The following is an 18194-nucleotide window of genomic DNA, read 5'->3' on the forward strand; positions in this document are numbered from 1 at the left end:
CCATGGACTACAGCACGCCAGGCTTCCTTGTTATCCTTATCCATCAGAGGGCAGACAGAAAAAGTAAGAACTACAATCCCATGGCCTCCAGAAAGAAAATCACAATCACAGAAAACTAACCAAAATGATCACATGGATCACAGCCTTGTGTAACTCAATGAAACTATAAGCCAAGCCATACCATGCAGGACCACCCAAGATGGATGGGTCATGGTGGAGAGTTCTGACAAAATGTGGTCCACTGAAGAAGGGGATGGCAAACCACTTCGGTATTCTTGCTTTGAGAACTCCATGAACAGTATGAAAAGGCAAAAAGATATGACACTGGAAGATTGTTGGGAAGCGTAGTGCAAAATAGCTGTAAAAGGAGAAAGTCCTTGGGAAAATGGCGAAGGGCGAAAAGTACTCGGCTTTGCACTGCGGACAGAAAAACATCTCCTGCCTTTGGTTATGCTCGGTGCCAAGAGTTAATAATAAATAGGGATGTTACTTGAGAGAGCAGGTTATGGGATAAGCCCATGAGTCATTTAGAGCACGCTGTCCTTGAAATGTTTTTACTGATTATGTGTTAACTCCACATGCGCTCTGCTGGCCGTATACTTTAAGCTCTTTGTTCCTGCTTCTATAAAAAAGCTTGACTACAGAAATAAACTTGTCAGTCCTTGCAAGAGACTGTCTGAGTGTCATTCTTTCAGGTTCGTCACTTCCAAGTCCCGGGGAAAAAATCCCCAACAGAAGATGAGCTTCCCAGGTCTGTAGGTGTCTAGGGAGGGAGATACTGATCACTCCTTACGTATAGATTGCCCAGTCCAACCTTATATTTGCTTACTAAGGAGTTCTGCTCCCAATTCCAGTGTCCGGGTGTATGTGTGGGTTGAGTTCCCCACACCACCAAGCGGTTTTCAGACACCAGGTGGGTGTCTGCAATTTGACTGAATTCTGATTCTGTGTACCTGGAGATAGTGTCAGATTTCAGAGGTTAAGGACTCAGTCCTATACCTCCCCACCCCCAACTTTGTGTCTGTGACTCTTTTGTGACCCCATGGACTGTGGTCCACCAGGCTCCTCTGTCCATGAGATTTCTAGGCAAGAATACTGGAGTGGGTTCCCATTTCCTTCTCCAGGGGATCTTCCTGACCCAGAGATCATATCCAAATCTCCTGCATTGGCAGGTGGATTCTTAACCATTGAGCCACCAGGGAAACCCCCAACTTCAGATGCCAGTTGCAAGTCCAGGTTATCACCTGTGCCTTGGACCAACTAGCTATAGATTGGAGGTGCCAGCAACCCACTCCCTGGGTTTGGTTCACTTACTAGAGGGGCTAACAAAACTCATAGGAACATTTTACTTACTCGATTACTGGTTTATTATAAAATGATATAACTCGAACAGCCAGGTGGAAGAGATGAACAGGGCAAGGCATAGGGAAAGGGCAGAGTTTACATGCCCTCGCTGAACTCCCACATGTTCTTGCCCACTACTATCCCTGAGTCTCTACATTTTCACACAATCGGAAGCTCTCTGAACCCCATCCTTTTGGGTTTTTATGGAAGTCTCATTACATGGGCATGGTTGATTAAATCATTGACCACTGGTGATTGATCCAACTTCCAGCCCTCCTCCCCTCCCTGGAGGTCAGGGTTGTGGGACTGAAAGTTCCAACCCTCTAATCACATGGTTGGCTCTGGAAACCAGCCTCCAGCCTTAGGTGTAGTCCATAAGTTACCTCATTAACACAGCAAGAGATGTCTTGATCACCCTCATTACAGGATATTCCAACGGTTTTAGAGATCTGTACCAGAAACAGGAAGAAGACCAAACATATATTTATTATAAATCACAATATCACACTTATTCTCCATCATCATTGTTGCCATGAGCAGATGGATTCTGAGTACAAAGTGCTCTGAGAAACACTAGGGAGGTGCTGGCACAAAAAAGGCCATGTGAGGACACAGTGAGAAGGTGGCCATCTGCAAACCAAGGAGAGAGGCAGGAAACACTTGCTGACATCTTGATCTTGGCTTATTAGCAACCAGAACTGTGAGAAAATAAATTTCTGTTGCTTAAGCCACCCAGTCTGTGGTAATTTGTTATGACAGCCCTAGCAAACTAATACAGATGGTGCCCTCATGAACCCCCGAAAAGAGCAGGTGGGGAGGGACTTCCTTGGTGGTACAGTGGTTGACAATTTAACATCCAATGCAGGGTCCAATCTCTGGTCATGGAACTAGATCTCACATGCCATGGGGAAACTAAGCCTACAAGTTGCAATGAAGATTCCTCAAGGCTAAAACTACCAAAAATAAATAAATAAATAAATATTTTTTAAAAAGCAAGTGGGAAAAAAATCATTGCAATACCTGTATGGTGAATCTGTGCATCTGTGAAGAAGGAAGCCAAGAGAAATAACCGGACATCTGAAGCAATATGAAAACAAGAGAACACCAAAGCAGATATTCACTGGAAAGCACAGTGGCCAAGCTGACAACAAAAACTGAAACAGGATGCAGCTTTGCCCACACCAACGGGAGTGAAGTGCAAGTGGTCTATGAAGGAAGCTCCAAAGGGGCTCATGAAGTCCTGTCTGTGAGAGCTCTCAAAGTAGACAGCCCCAAATTTTTTTCCAGGAGAAAGTGCCTCCCTGAGGAAAAAACACAAGAATGGAATCATAAGAGTCAGAAAGCCATTATGTGTGTGTGTGTGTGTAAACATATATGTGTATATGTATATATCGTATGTTGTTTAGTCGCTAAGTGATGTCCAACTTTTTGTGACTCCATGAACTGCAGAACACCAGGCTTCCCTGTTCTCCAGTATCTCCCAGAGTTTGCTCAAATTCATGTCTATTGAATTGGTGATTCCATCTAACCATCTCATTCTTGGCCGTTCCCTTCTCCTGCCCTCAATCTTTCCCAAATCAGGGTCTTTTCCAATGAGTCAGCTCTTCACATCAGGTGGCCAAAGTATGGCCCAGGAGAAATATCAACAACCTCAGATATGCAGATGATACCACTCTAATGGCAGAAAGTGAAGAGGAACTAGAGAGCCGTAAAGGAAGAAAGTGGGAAAAGCTAGCTTAAGACTCAATATTCAAAAAACTAAGATCATGGCATCCGGTCCTATCACTTCATACAAATAGAATGGGAAAAAGTGGAAGCTGTGACAGATTTTATTTTCTTGAGCTCCAGAATCACTGCAGACAGTGACTGTGGCCATGAAATTAAAAGACACTTGCTCCTTAGAAGGAAAGCTATGACAAACCCAAACAGTGTATTAAAAAGCAGAGACATTACTTTGCTGCCAAAGGTCCTTATAGTCAAAGCTGTGGTTTTTCCAGTAGTCATGTACAGTTGTGAGAGCTGGACCATAAAGAAGGCTGAGCATCAAAGAACTGATGCTTTTGAACTGTGGTGTTGGAGAAGACTCTTGAGAGTCCCTTGGACTGCAAGATCAATCCAGTCAATCCTAAAGGAAATCAACCCTGAATATTCACTGGAAGGACTGATGCTGAAGCTCCAATACTTTGGCTACCTGATGTGAACAGCAACTGACTCATTGGGAAGGACTCTGATTCTGGGAAAGACTGAGGGCAAAAGGAGAAGTGGGCGACAGAGGATGAGATGGTTAGATAACATCACAGAGTCAATGGACATGAACTTGAGCAAACTCTGGGAGATAGAAGGATAGGGAGCCTGGAGTGCTGTAGTCCATGGGGTCCCAAAGAGTTGGACATGACTGAGGGACTGAACAACAAGAACAGATAGAACTGGAGTTGCAATTAAATTTCAAAATTAGAAGAAACAATGAATGAACAATTTCCAAAGATGATGACAGTCTTTAATCCACCAACTCAAATTGTCTAACCTAGATCTATTATGGAAAAACTGTGTAAAATCAAAGACAGTGAGAAAATCTTTTTTAAAAAAAGCAAACAGATAAATTACATTCATATTAGCCAATAGACTAACAGCTGACTTTTCACAGCAGCAATGAAAGTTAGGAGAGTGGAATGATGGCTGAAATAAAATAATAATGAGATATAGGGGAAATGATCCCAGATGGTAGTGCTGAGAAACAAGAATGAATGAAAAGCAATTTAGGAATTACAGGGGCAAATGTAGATGAACGTTGACTATAAAAAACTGTTATGTCTAGAAGGTTAAAAAAAGATAATAAAATGCAAGACAGCAATAATCTACATTGGAATATGGGTAGATAAATGTATCTAAAGTACTCTATGTATGGTCTGTTGTCACATGAATGAATACAGGTATGAATGGTTTTAGACTTTGACAGGTTGAAGTATTCATGTTATTTTCTTAAGTAGCCCTTAAAGTACAGAAATAGTACATAGAATTTCTAATAATAGAGATAAAAAACTGATAATTTTTAAAATCGTGAAGAAAACAAAGAGAAAAAAAGAATATAGAATCAGCAAGATAAACAGAAAAGAACAAAGATGGCAGATATAAAGATAAATATATCAGTAATTATACTGAATAAACTGGATCTAATACTCTATTTAAAAGACAAAGATCACTTTGATGTTTGACAGAAAACAAAATTCTGTAAAGCAGTTCTCCTTCCACTACAAATAAATACATTTAAAAAAAAGACAAAGTGACATTGAATTTAAAAAATGCAACTATATTGTGTTTATAAACACATCTATAACTTAAGGGCACAAAAAATTTATGCAAACAATAAACATGAAAGTTCATGTAACTATACTACTAACAGACAACCTAAACTTTAAGACAAGATGCATTATTAGAGGTACCTGTTTGTCTGATGTAGTTATCTTGCAAGAGTGTTATTTTTTTGCATGCTCCCCTGCTCTAATATCCAGACCATAAATTATAATCAAATCTCAGCATATTCTGAAAGTCAAACCTAATATCAAAACATTGTCTAAGGATAATGTAGAGAATACATGAGGAAATACTTTCACCTGTGGACACAACAGTGATTCCAATACAATGCAAAGTGGGACTTGTTGCTATTGTTTAATCACTAAGTTGTGTCTGACTCTTTTGCAACCCCATGGACTGTAGCCTGCCAGGGTCCTCTGTCCATGGGATTTCCCAGGCAAGAATACTGGAGTGGGTTGCCATTTCCTTCTCCAGGGGATCTTTTTGACCCGGTGTTCAGACCCATGTCTCCTGCACTGGCAAGCAGATTCTTAACCACAGAGCGCCAAGGAAGCCCAAAGTAAGACTATAACTTGGCTATTTAGAGCTCCTCATGACCCTGGAAAACAGACCAAAGGCAGGGGTGGGAAAGGAAGAAGGGTGTCGGTTGGTGTTTGCCAGGCTGGTTGATCCTGGGTCTGAAGGGAAAGACAGATTTGAAATTTCCAAATGGAACATGGATAGAACCTAAAGATTCCCCTGGGTCAACTCCTACTTCCATTGTTTCCAGTAGTAAAAGTTAATAGAAGACTATAATAATCAATAAGGATTCAGATCCTTTATGAAAGGTTTGTGTGTGGGAATTTCCCTGGTGGTCCAGTGGCTAAGACTCCTCAGTCCCAGTGCAGGGGGACTGGGTTCCATCCTTGGTCAGGGAACTAGATCCTACAGGCCACAACTAAGAGTTCACCTGCCACAACAAAAGATCCTGCATGCTGCAACAAAGATCGAAGATCCTAAGACCTGGCACAGCCGAATAAATAATTAAATAAATACATTTTTAAAAAGGGAATGTGTCACAACTATCATTTACAGAGAAGACTGGATCATCTATCTAATTTATATATAGCTATCTATTATAACTGTGGGGAGAGCTTCCCTGGTAGCTCAGCTGGTAAAGAATCTGCCTGCAACACAGGAAACCTGGGCTTGATCCCTGGGTTGGGAAGAGCCCTTGGAGGAGGGCATGGCAACCCACTCCAGTATTCTTGCCTGGAGAAGCCCCACGGACAGAGGAGCCTGTGGGCTACAGTCCATGGGGTCACAAAGAGTCGGACATGACTGAGCAACTGAGCACAGCACATAATTGTGGAGGCTCGGCAGTAAAGAATCCACCTGCCAGTGCAGGAGACTTGGGTTAGATCCATGGGTCAGGGAGATCCCCTGGAGAAGGAAATGGTTACCTACTCCGGTATTTTTCCCTGGGAAATCCCATGAACAGAGGAGCTACATGGGCTACAGTGCAAGGAGGAGTCGCAAAAGAGTCCGACAAGACTTAGCGACCGAACAACAATATATTATGATTACACTTCTTTTTTACTTTTTCCTCTATGTAAGTTGTTACAACTTCCACAAAATTTACAGAATGTCTACAAAGAGATCCTGACAGATATATAGGAGGTGGAGACTTTACCCAGCACATTTTCGGTTGAATGGGAAATGGCTATATTAAGTGAAGTTTTCATTTTCAGCTGTGGGAAGAATTATGCATGATTAACAGGATGCCAACTTGTAAACACTGGCCACTTGTTTGGCTGCCCGGTTCATGTGCACACTTGCTCTGATGGGAAACATCCATCTTTAAGAAGTAGGGGCTTTCTCACAAACTGAAAATGTGTCTCATCCTCCACAGCAGCCAATGCACAGGGAAGAAACCTAGGATTCGACATTTAAATACATCCCCCTCAAAACAGCAAGCTCTTGGTAAAGAGGAACAAGGGCTGTGAAAATTCTGTCTGGGTGATGGGTAACCTGCAGTACCCAGGTGGCAGTAGCAGGAACACCCAGAGCCCAGCATCCATGGTGTCAGTAGGGTACGCTGAGGATTCTGTATACAGCAGCACCAGTGGCGACCTCACTACACAAGTTCTGTGTTATCATTTGGAGCATTTTGTTTCTGGCTCTGTATCTCTGTTCTTCAGCATTCTAAGATTTTCCATGAGCAACTCAATGTCATCTGAATGAATTCCTTATCTATTCCAGTTAATAAAATGTAGAACGTATTTACTGTAAATGGTATGTTTCCATTAACATTATAGAAATAAAACAAATATGGCTATGGAAAAATTTTTTGTGGGTGAGAATTGACTATAACTTTCTCCTCCTGATTTCTGGACAGACTGAGTAATACAACATTTTTGTTGGTAATGCTTTATTTGAAAGTGGCAGCCTGAATTAGGAGTTAAAATGCACATTCTAATACTTCATTCAAACCCTAGATACTGGGACATATACCAGCAAAGGAATGGGTCTGCAGAGTCTCTCTGCATAGGGAATCACAGCCTGCCCCAGGAAATATGAGAAATTCAGAGTCAAATAAAGGGAGGCAATTTATGTGCTTTAACAGATTTCACCAAGGTAATAAATCTTTCTTTTATAACACACAAGCACTGGGATGAAAACAGGAAGCAGAAATAATCCTCAAAATCCAACTCTTCAATCTGTAATAATGGGAAAATCTGGTTAAAAAGTCCTGCTCAAAATCCACCATGATCAGGTCTACATCATAAAATAAAATAAAAAGGTGTAATAGTGTGAGATGGCTATATACTTTATCTGCACATTATAGAAGGTCAAAAGAATCTAACACTTTATAATCAATACCTGAATAAAATATGTCAAGACTTGGATTTCCCTGGTGGTCCAGTGGTTAAGAATCTGCTTGCCAATGCAGGAGAGCCAGGTTCGATCCCTGATCTGGAAAGATTCCACATGCCTCAGAGCAATTAAGCCTGTGCACCACAACTATTAAACCTGCACTCTAGAACATGTTCTCCTCAATAAGTGAAGTCACCACAGTGAGAAATCCAAGCAGCACAACTAATGAGTAGCCCCTACTTGCTGCAACTAGAGAAAGCCCACGTGCAACAGCAAAGACCCAGAACAGCCAAACATAAGTAAAAATAAATAAAATTTTAAAATGTCAGACTTTCAGATATTACTAGCATATTTTAAGGAATATATATTTTATGTACATTATAAAAATATTAGAGAAGGATGAACAGCTGTCAAAGAAATTTCAAGACATACGTGTATTAATGAATATCCATTCAGTGTCAGTTGTGCACTGGTTTGGGATATCTGTATTTATATTTATTTATTTGGCTGCACCAGGTCTTAGTTGTAGCACAGGGGACCTTTAGTTGCAGTATGTGGGATCTAGTTCCTTGACCAGGGATTGAACCCAGGTCTTATGCATTGGGAGCACAGAGTCTTAGTGACTAGACCACCAGGGAAGTCTCAGGCATACTCTGTATTTAAACTTAATAATCCCAGTGATATTTTTACTGGATTTAAAAAATTTCTAAATTCTAATGAAGAAATATTTGTATTTTCAAATAAAAACTGTGTTTATATGTATTTTTATTTACAAATAATATTACTGAAAAGTATAAATCAAAGGTTGCTGGTAAACAGATCTGAGGTTATGAGCATTTAACATATGATAGTATTTTAATTCAGAAGATGAATAGTTTAATAATTGTTTCTGGTATAACTGGTTTTATTTCTGCATGTAAACAAAGGTGACATACTATGTCATACCATATAATCAATCCAGATGGATCAATTAAATCTGTGTGTGTGTGTGTGTGTGTGTTTAGTTGCTAACCCGTGTCTGACTCTCTGCGACCCCATGGAGACTGCAGCATGCCAGGCTTCCCTGTCCTTCACTGTCTCCCAGAGTTTGCTCAAACTCATGTCCACTATGTGTACATACCTACATAAAACATATATGAAAAACTTCACTTCTTTCCTTTATCCCCTTGCCCTCTGAAATTTTCTGTAAGTAATACTTTTCTAAGAAACATATTTGGAAATATTTTGGGAAACCTACTTTATAGAAATAAAATAAATAGACAAGAATATAACATGTGACTGTTTATTGCAGCACTAATTTTAACTGGAAAAGAAGAGACAATCTGAAATATCACAACTGGGGAAATACTGTAGTTGAATAGGTATCAGTACAAGCAGACTGTGGAATATACTCCAACCATTAAAACAACTAAGTTCAGGCATCATTTACTGACTCAAAAGAAAATCCAAAATGTACAGCTGAATGTAAAAAAGAAAATCACAGAGAAATGTATACATAAAGTATCATCCACTTTTTGGGCAAAAAATATACTAAAATAATTTGTGTTATGTTTAAGCATGAAGAAATATATGGGGGAGATACATGAGGTGCAGACATTACTCAGAAGGAAATGGACACAGGAGGGAGTGAGGAATGGAGAGAAGCAGAGATACTAAGTTTTTTTTTATTGGCATTGTTTCATTGGTTTTGGTGCAAATGCATTACTTCTGTAATTTTACTAATAGAAGAGGAACTCAATAAATGACTCAAAACACGCACACTAAAGAATATAAAATTTCACTGACTTTTCATTTTTTGTTGTTGTTTAGTCACTCAGTTGTTGTTGTTTAGTCACTCACTCAGACTTTGGGCTAACTTTTGGATTGTAGCCCCAGGCTCCTCTGTCCATGGGATTTCCCAGGCAGGACTGGAGTGGGTTGCCATTTCCTTCTCCAGGGGATGTTCCCGACCCAGGGATCGAATCTGAGTCTCCTGCTTGGCAGGCAGATTCTTTACCACTGAGCTACCAAGAAGCAAGCCCCAGTTCTCATTTTAGCATAATGCAAAACATTAGAACAAAATAGCCTCATCTTTACTAATTCTCCCATCTGCATGTATGTTGCTCACTCTAACTTATCTGAAATTGATTTTGAAATATTTTACTTCTTCATGCCTGGTAAAAATAAAGTAGCTCAATGTTTTGTCCTCTGTCATGGGACCTATGAAAAAAGGAGAGTGGGGCATGAAAGGACAGACCTGTAGTAACTTTGGACATATGGATTTCCCTTCCACAGAATGGTACCATCCAAATGTAGGAAGCCGCTTGTCGAGTGTAAAAACTGAAGCACAGGAAAGACTCATCGCAAACACTAACCTAACCTTCGGAGAAGGCAATGGCACCCCACTCCAGTACTCTTCCCTGGAAAATCCCATGGGCGGAGGAGCCTGGTAGGTCACAGTCCATGGGGTTGCTAAGAGTCGGACACGACTGAGCGACTTCACTTTCGCTTTTCACTTTCATGCATTGGAGAAGGAAATGGCAACCCACTCCAGTGTTCTTGCCTAGAGAATCCCAGGGACGGGGGAGCCTGGTGGGCTGCTGTCTATGGGGTCGCACAGAGTTGGACACGGCTGAAGTGACTTAGCAGCAACCTAACGTTGGGGTGGGTGTTGTGGCCGACTCTTTGGGATCCTTTGGACTCTTGCCCTCCAGCCTCCTCTGTCCATGGGATTTTCCAGGCAAGAATACTAGAGTGGGTTGCCATTTCCTCCTCCAGGGGGATCTTCCTGACCCAGGGATTGAACCCATGTCTACTGTCTCCTGCATTGCAGGCAGATTCTTTACCACTGAGCCACTGGGAAAGCCTTCAACCTAACCCTAAAGAAAGCTAAATTATGGGACACTTTTAAACTTCAGAATTTCTTAAGAAAATTTAATAGGCTTCCACACTATAGTGGCAGAGATGAGTAGTTGCAACAGAAACAGTATGACCTACAAAGGGTAAAATATTTACTTTCTGGCTCTTTACATAAAGTTTGTTGACTCTTGGTCTAAAACACAATACAAAATTCTAGTGACATATTTGCTAAGCTAGTGCAAAATAGTGATGACCTGGCTATTTTTCTTCTGAATAGGTTCTCTTTAATTCTGTGTGTGTGTGTGTATATATATATATATAAAGATTATATAGGATAACAATGTATAAAATATATCCTATTTTTTAACTGACATGATGGCAAGAATAAAAAAAACTGCATGTGGAAAATATGGGACTGAATCAAGTCCTTAAAAAATCTTTACATCTGGAGCTTATCAGCTTTATCTCTTGAAATATTTTCCACATCTAAGAAATGATGGGTAAATTATCTTGTATTTTACTATTCCCTTGCCCTCCCTCCACTAAATTTCCTTGGGGCTAAGAGATTTGCACTATAAAAAACTCTTCTTGTGAGCCTTTTGCAGTCACTGTTCTAGTGTCCAGAACAGAAGTAACCTATGAGTCACTTGCTACTTGGAGAGTTAATGTATCTTCTTTGGTCCACACCATGTTTTAAAAAACAAAAACAAAAAACCCCTCAGCTGCCATTTAAAAAGTCAAGGGCGATCACACACAGAAAAAAAGCTATATTTCTGGATTGTCCCCCGAAGTCAGAAGAGCTGGCAAAACAAGGGCTGCATTTTCTTATAGCACTTTTTAGCTAGAACGGACATTGCAGAGCCTCTTCAGTTATTGTCCCAACCCAAGTTCATTCCTGTTATTCATTTAATAGATACCAGTGGTAAAGAATCAGCCTGCCAATGCAGGAGACACAGGTTCAAGCCCTTGGTCAAGAAAACCCCTGGAGAAGCAAATGGCAATCCACTCCAGTATTCTTGGCTGGGAAATCCCATGGACAGAGGAGCCTGGTGCGCTACAGTCCATGGGGTCGCAGTCGGATATGACCTAGAGACTGAACAACAAAAGTTTATTTTTTCTTAGTATGCTTGTATACATCTTCATGGATCACCCTGATAAAATAGCTTCCTTGTTTGTGTCCTCCTAATCCATTCCTAACATTAGGATTATATTAAAGTATGTTATGTCTACTTCTATATAACAAATAGTTCCTTGCTCAAGTTTTGCCTCTTCTCAAGAAAACATTCTGTAAGTATGGATGGTGATTGATATTAACTAAACTTATTATGGTGGTCATTTTCCAATATATAGGCTTCCCTGGTGGCTCAGACAGTAAAGAATCCGCCTGCAACGTGTGAGATGAAGGTTCGATCTCTGGGTCGGGAAGATCCCCTGGAAAAGGGAATAGTTAGTCATTCCAGTATTCTTGCCTGGGGAATCATATGGATAGAGGAGTCTGGAGGCCTATAGCCCATGGGATTGCAAAGAGTAGGACATGTCTGAGCAACTAACACACTTTTCCCAATATATACAAACATCAGAGCACTATGTTGTACACCTGAAACTAATGTAATATTGATGTCATTTATACCCCCATTTTTTTACAAAAAGTTGTGCCTGGAAAGAAACTGGGTTTGATGATTCCTTAGTAATGGCTACTATGCTGTTGTTTAGTTGCTCAGTCGTGTCCAGCTCTTTGTGAAACCACAGACTGTAGCCTGCCAGACTCCTCTGTCCATGGATTTCCCAGGCAAGGATACCAGAGTGGGTTGCCTTTTCCTTCTCCAAGGGATCTTCTCAACCCAGGGGCGGAACCTTCGTCTCCTGCACTACACGCAGATTCTTCACCACTGAGCCACCAGGGAAGCTACTATAACTCACACTAAATTTCCCCTCTTATCTTTTTATAAGAGTTTCCCAAGAGTTCTAATTCTCTGTGTCAATACTGATAATTTTTATTTTTGTAAAAAGTTTTGTTTAGGTTTTCAAATGTATTGGAAGCACTGTATTCAGTATAACATTTAAAATTGGTAACTGTAAAGCTTCTCTTTATATGTATGCATATCTATTTTCAAACATAGGGCTGTTTGTCTTTTCACACTTTTTCACTAGTGTCAGCAATGTTTGTCTATATTATTGTCTGTCTTTACATTAGGTATTTTATAATGTAGTAGAAAGGATACCAGTCTGAATACACAGCCTTTGCTACTCATTACACATGTTACTTTCTGCACCAACACCCAGGATTAATTCATGTTCCACAGGAAGTAAATGATAGAAAATTTCTTAATTCATGACCCTCAATAGGTCTTCAATTATATATCCTGTCTGATGTTGAGTATGGTCTGTAGAAACAGTTGCTTTTCAACATATAATACTAGTAAAGTGATAATGATGAATACAATTAACAACAAACAGTCTATATTACAGGACAGGCACAATTCTAAGCACTTTGTGTGTCTTTATTTGATCCTCACACAGAATTCTGAGGTAGGTATTATAATTATCCCCATTTTTATCATTTCTACCAAGAAATATATGTATAGAAACATAGGAAAATGCTCAGGAAGAATAAATACTAAACAAATAAAGACTATCCTTTAGGAAGCAATATGGGAACAAGGATAGTGGTCAAAGGTCTTATTTGTAATGTTTTAATCTATTATAGGGAAAATATAGATGCATTATTTCAGCAATTAAAATAAGACATGATACAAAAATATGTCTAGGGAGAATGCACACCAGGGCACTGTGTATTAATGGCAAAAACTGGAGGAAATGACAATGTCTATCAATAGGGACTTGATGAAATGATATTATAGCAACACAAGGAAACAGCAAAAGGATAGTAAAGGATCTCCATTTACTGGGTGATAAGTCATTCATGAATGTTTTACAAGAAAAGTCTAAGTTTTGTGAAGAGTAAAAAGAGTAAGCCATCTTCAAAAATAAGGAGGTCATTTCTCTTGGGTATTAAAAGTATCTTAAAAATAAAAGGTATTTTACCAACTATGCTGTAAACGTAAATATTAATGGATTAAAAGATTGAGAATGTAACAATTATAGGGAAAATGGGGGGAATATGAAAATTACAGGATCACATCTCTGTATGTATTCTCTGATGTTTAAGATAAGGTTAGAAAGATGCACAAAGTGCTCTTGTCATTTTGAATATTTACTAGACTGAGAAGTAGATTTTATTAAAAGGGCTTCCAAAATGTATTCTACTCATAGGGTATTTCTCCTACATGATTTTTCTTGGGCTGAACAAGCTGTAGTCAACAAATAAGATGTTTCTATCTTATTCTATTTAGAGGGATTAATATTAAGATGAATTCTCTTTTGTTGAGTAGTTGATGTTAAATAGTTTTGAGCTGTAAACAGAAGCCTTCACACACATTTTGTATATTCTGTGTTTTATCACCAGTACAAATTTTGATGTTGAACCAGTTGTGAGTCATAATTAAAGGTCTTTGCACATTCCCTATATTCATAGGCCTTCTCACTAGTATGAATTCTATGATGACTAGTAAGTTGTGAACTCTGAGAATAGGCTTTCCCACATATCTTACATTCATAGGGCTTCTCACCAGTATGAATTCTCTGATGTCGAGTAAGGTCTGAGCCAGAACGAAAAGCCTTTTCACATTCCTTACATTCATAGGGTTTCTCACCCGTGTGGATTCTCTGATGTTTAATAAGTTGCGAGCTTTGACTAAAGGCATTCCCACATATCTTACATTCATAGGGTTTCTCCCCTGTATGAATTCTCTGATGCTGAGTAAAGTTTGAGCCACTGCTGAAGGCCTTCCCACATTCTTTACATTCATAGGGCTTCTCACCAGTGTGAATTCTCTGATGTCGAGCGAAGTTGGAGCCACTGCTGAAGGCCTTCCCGCACTCCTTACATTCATAGGGTTTCTCACCAGTGTGAATTCTGTGATGTCGGGTGAGGTCTGAGCCACAAATAAAGGTTTTTCCACATTCCTTACATTCAAACGGTTTCTTACCAGAATGAATTTTCTGATGATGACTGAGTCTTGAAGGATGTCTAAAGGCCTTTCCACATTCCTTACACTCATAGGGTTTCTCAACAGTATGGATGATCTGATGTGTGGTAAGCTGTGAGTCATGTCTGAAGGTTTTCCTATATTCCTTAGTTGCACAGTATTTCTCTTTATTATTATTCATGATTTGCTGTAATGTAAAGGATGGATGTTGACTAAAAGTAGGCATGCCTTCATGGGTGAATATCAGTTGACTGAAATGTCCCTCCTGAGAGCCATGTTGTTTCTCAAACTGGCCATTACATTCCCATTCATCTCTGAAACTGGAGCACTGAAGGTCGTGTCTTGTAAGTCTGTCCATTAACTCCCACTGGGCTGACTCTATTTCATAAATTTCCTTCTTCAGAAATAATTTCTTGGTCTCACATCTTGACTCCAGGACTGAAAGAAAATATGAAAGCAATCACTCACATTTTCCTTGTTTGGAGAAATAAAAACTTCAATTAAAATGAAAGAAACTAAACTGAATTTTTTAAACCTGGATGAGAAAAGAAGAGTGAGGAGAGATGACATACTAAGATAAAGGTAGGAAGTAAGTCTGTGGTTTCTAAATGTTGCTATATATCAGAATTATTTAGGGGAGGTTTCTAAATACAGAGATGCCTTAAACTTCCTTGTTACAGGATGACTCTAATCATACATACACACACACAAAATCTCACAGCATACACAAACACGCATATAAGAACATCCCACAGCATGAACTGTAAAGCAAAGGAAATGATCATGCCTATTTTTTTTTTGGTAAACAGTCATTTATTTGGATTCATAGTTTTACAAAGGGAATTCTCTCCCACTTTGTAGTAGACGAAAAATTCAGTCACATTTAGATTGTTATATAGGTCAGTCTTTTGCAGGGAGATGTTTAAGAATACAGTATATAACTTTAAAAGGCTATAAAGTTACCACAAAAATAACAAAACTGCCTCATCATTCTACTTCTCTATTCTTCCTGCCTCTGTATGCTTGGATCAGAGACTGTTGCCTTATCACTCAAAAGAGTGTTAAGAATAATGGCCAGCAGCTTAGGTTGAGTGAGTAAGATTACAGCCAGAGATTAAAAGAACACACATCCATGTTGCTGTTCAGTCGCTCAGTCGAGTCCAACTCTTGCGACCCCAGGGACTGTAGCCTGCCAGGCTCCTCTGAACATGGAGCTTCCTACCAAGAATACTGGAGTGGGATCATATCTACTTAATAGAGTTGCTGTCAGCATATATATATATATATTTTTTTTTTTGGCCACACTGCATGGCATGTGGGATCCTAAATTCCCGCCCAAGGATGGAACTCTAGGCTTAATCACTGGACCACCAGGGAAGTCCTGTTGTCAGGATTAAATGAACATGTCTAAGGAAAAATGTCCAGGGGCTGGCAAACTATGGACTTCAGCCCTGCAATAAATTTTCTAACTGGAACACAGTCACACTTATTTATGTATTATCTATGACTGTTTATGAGTTCTGGTTGCAACAGAGACCATATTGACTGCAAATCTAAAATATTTACTACCTAGCCCTTTAAGAAAAAGTTTGCCAGACCCTGCTTAGTTCTGTGTTGTCCACTGCAGTAGCCACTAGCACATGTCTATTTAAATTTAATATAATTAAAATTAAAAATTCTAATTCAGTTCCTCCATGGCACTACCCACATATGAAGTGTTCAATAGCCAAATGTGTCTAGTGTCTACCATACTGGAAATCAGAAACATAAGACACTTCTACCATCACTGAAAAATTCTAGATTAAGTAACTAGAGCCTTAGTTTCTCTTTTTAATCAATGATAGGGAAATAGAAGGTACCAATCCAGACAGGAGAATACCTTAAGAAAAGTCAAGTATTGAATGAACCTAGCATGAGTTCATTATACTATATGAGTATATATGAGTTCATATATACTATAGGGAAGATATTTTTGTAGCTGGACATGGTATATGTTGGGGGTCTGATGACAGTACTATGCCTTGGAATTCTGTGATTCTGAACTGTGGGAAAAAAAGGAGAGGACTTAACAAGTGCACAAGCACTTAGTCGTGATGACCAACTGACAGGAAGGGTATTTGTAGGTTCAAAGATAAGGGAAAAGAATATAATGGGAGGCAGTGTATTGCTATTGAAAGAATAGAGGTATAAGATGAATTCTGAACTCAGACTCAGTTAATTACCCACTGTGTTTTCTTGGAGACATTAGTTCATCTTTCTGAGCCCCCAATAGTCTGTCTATATGATAGAAATAACTAACTCTTATGATCATTTTGAGGACTAGGAATACTATATGAAAAAATATTTGGTGTAAAATACATATTTAGCATTTAGGAGGTAATATTATGGAAGGATTTTCATACAAAAATGGAGATGTTGGCAAGTGAAATGTTTTGAAGACCACACTATTGATCCAGAGAGAAAATTTCAAGTCAAAAAAGTAAAGATCATTCTAGCACCATCTTCTTCCTCTCATGTAATTATTTAGCAAATACTGTCTAATTTTGCCCCATGTATATCCTAAACTCTTCCCTTTATATACAATATAACATGTAATATGAAATAGCTCTTTCTTGAAATAGCCTCTTACCTACTTCCCCCAACTTGAGCTTTGTAATTCTGATTTTGTAATCTTGAATCCATGTCACTAGAATAGCATTATCCTGCCACTGTTCTGCTTAAAATTCTTTGATGGTTACATTGCTCTCACAATAAAAGCCAAACTCCTGAATATGGTTTACAAAGCTTTGAATAATCTGGCTCCTGCCTGCCTTTCAACCAAATCTCACTCACCCTATGTTTCATTTTGGTTTTTAAGCTTCATTCACACTGGCCCTATTTAGTAGTTCTTCGAGTGCCCCTAGCTATTAGTCTCTATTTAGACCTTTCTAGGTCCTTTTTCTTATGTTTAGAGGTATTTTCTTTTACTCTTGGCCTTGATAACTATTATTCATTTTTCAAATCTCTACTTAAAGGTCATACTTTCCAAATCTCTACTTAAAGGCCTCCTATGATCCTCTGATCAAATTACGTTGTTGTTTAGTTGCTAAGTTGTGTCCGACTCTATGCGACCCTGTAGACTATTTGTAGCCCACCAGGCTCTTCTATCCATAGGATTCTCCAGGAAAGAATACTGGAGTGGGTTGGCATTTCCTTTCCAGGGGATCTTCCTGATCCAGGGATCAAACCTGCATCTCTTGCATTGGCAAGTGAGCCACCAGGGAAGCCCAAATAGGCCTTGAGTCACTAGCTATTTCAGGAAAATATTGAACATCAGAGCTTAAAATAAACAGAAAATAAGAACTCAGGAGAGACAACAAAGGGGAAAAAAATGCCAAAATTCAGAAAACCTATGCTTCTAAAAATAATATTATATGACAATCCCATAAGAGAGTGATGCTAGGAAAAGAAATACTGAAAGAAGAATTTCTTTCTTTGTATTTTATAAAAATACAAAGATGAGAACTTAATAAAACCTCACAGAAAGTATAACATAAAAAAAGAGATGGGAAAAAAAAAGGGAAAAAAAAAAAAAAAAGAGATGGAAACTGAGGGTGGGGGGAAAGAGCAGATACAAACTACTATATATAAAGGAGATAAACAGCAAGGTATAGCCTAGGGGACTATATTCAATATCCTGTAGTAAAGCATAATGACAAGAATATGAAAAAAAATATGTGTATATATATGTATAACTGAGTCACTTCACTGTTTACCAGAAACTAACACAACATTGTGAATCAACTGTACTTCAAT

The 18194-nt window shown here is 39.0% G+C and overlaps 1 protein-coding gene across 1 annotated transcript in view; it reads right to left on the reverse strand.

Annotated features, from left to right (window-relative positions):
- LOC102283639 (zinc finger protein 420) overlaps positions 1–18194 on the reverse strand; it is a 48147-nt gene that overhangs the window by 13775 nt on the left and 16178 nt on the right. Inside the window, exons 5-7 of the mRNA XM_070386750.1 lie at positions 13814–14837; positions 2531–2645; positions 1728–1793 (exon numbers count right to left, since the gene is read on the reverse strand). Of these exons, the coding sequence (XP_070242851.1) occupies positions 1728–1793; positions 2531–2645; positions 13814–14837 (1205 nt within the window). The remainder of the gene's footprint in view (positions 1–1727; positions 1794–2530; positions 2646–13813; positions 14838–18194) is intronic.

The sequence above is a fragment of the Bos mutus genome, chromosome 18 (assembly GCF_027580195.1).
Source record: "Bos mutus isolate GX-2022 chromosome 18, NWIPB_WYAK_1.1, whole genome shotgun sequence".
Lineage (NCBI taxonomy): Eukaryota > Metazoa > Chordata > Mammalia > Artiodactyla > Bovidae > Bos > Bos mutus.